The following is a 378-nucleotide window of genomic DNA, read 5'->3' as shown; positions in this document are numbered from 1 at the left end:
TCATAATCTAATCCAAACATTCCTCTCTTCAAAGCAAATCTCTGGCCAACAGCTTCTTTCTGAACTGCAATACAAATTAGCAGTGGCTTTGAAATACCTTGATCTGACCACCACTCGTCGCTTCCCTTTAGTAACTCTCCAAATGCATATTCAAATATTTTACATGCACACACTCTGGCTATCAAACCTCCGCCGCTAAGATAGGGTTTTCCACTAAGGGGTGATTTTAGTAAATGAGGTAAGTTTTTATCCTCTTCTTTTCGGTAGCCCACATTAAAAAACCAATAACATCTATCCACATACTCTTCACTAAAGTACTCTTAATTATCAGAACTATTTTCTATAAAATATTCTACAGTATTCTCATACTTATTTCCT

The 378-nt window shown here is 36.0% G+C and overlaps 1 pseudogene across 1 annotated transcript in view; it reads right to left on the bottom strand.

Annotated features, from left to right (window-relative positions):
* Window positions 1-127: 127 nt before the first annotated feature.
* TEOVI_000496700:pseudogene overlaps window positions 128-378 on the bottom strand; it is a 432-nt pseudogene continuing 181 nt past the window's right edge. The window contains 3 exon segments of the mRNA in view: window positions 128-151; window positions 153-365; window positions 368-378. The exon segment at window positions 368-378 is cut by the window's right edge and continues 181 nt beyond it. Of these exon segments, the coding sequence occupies window positions 128-151; window positions 153-365; window positions 368-378 (248 nt within the window).

Source organism: Trypanosoma equiperdum (assembly GCF_001457755.1).
Source record: "Trypanosoma equiperdum strain OVI genome assembly, contig: ctg_965, whole genome shotgun sequence".
In the NCBI taxonomy this organism is placed as follows: Eukaryota; Euglenozoa; class Kinetoplastea; order Trypanosomatida; family Trypanosomatidae; genus Trypanosoma; species Trypanosoma equiperdum.
This window is presented reverse-complemented; position numbering and strand designations above follow the sequence as displayed.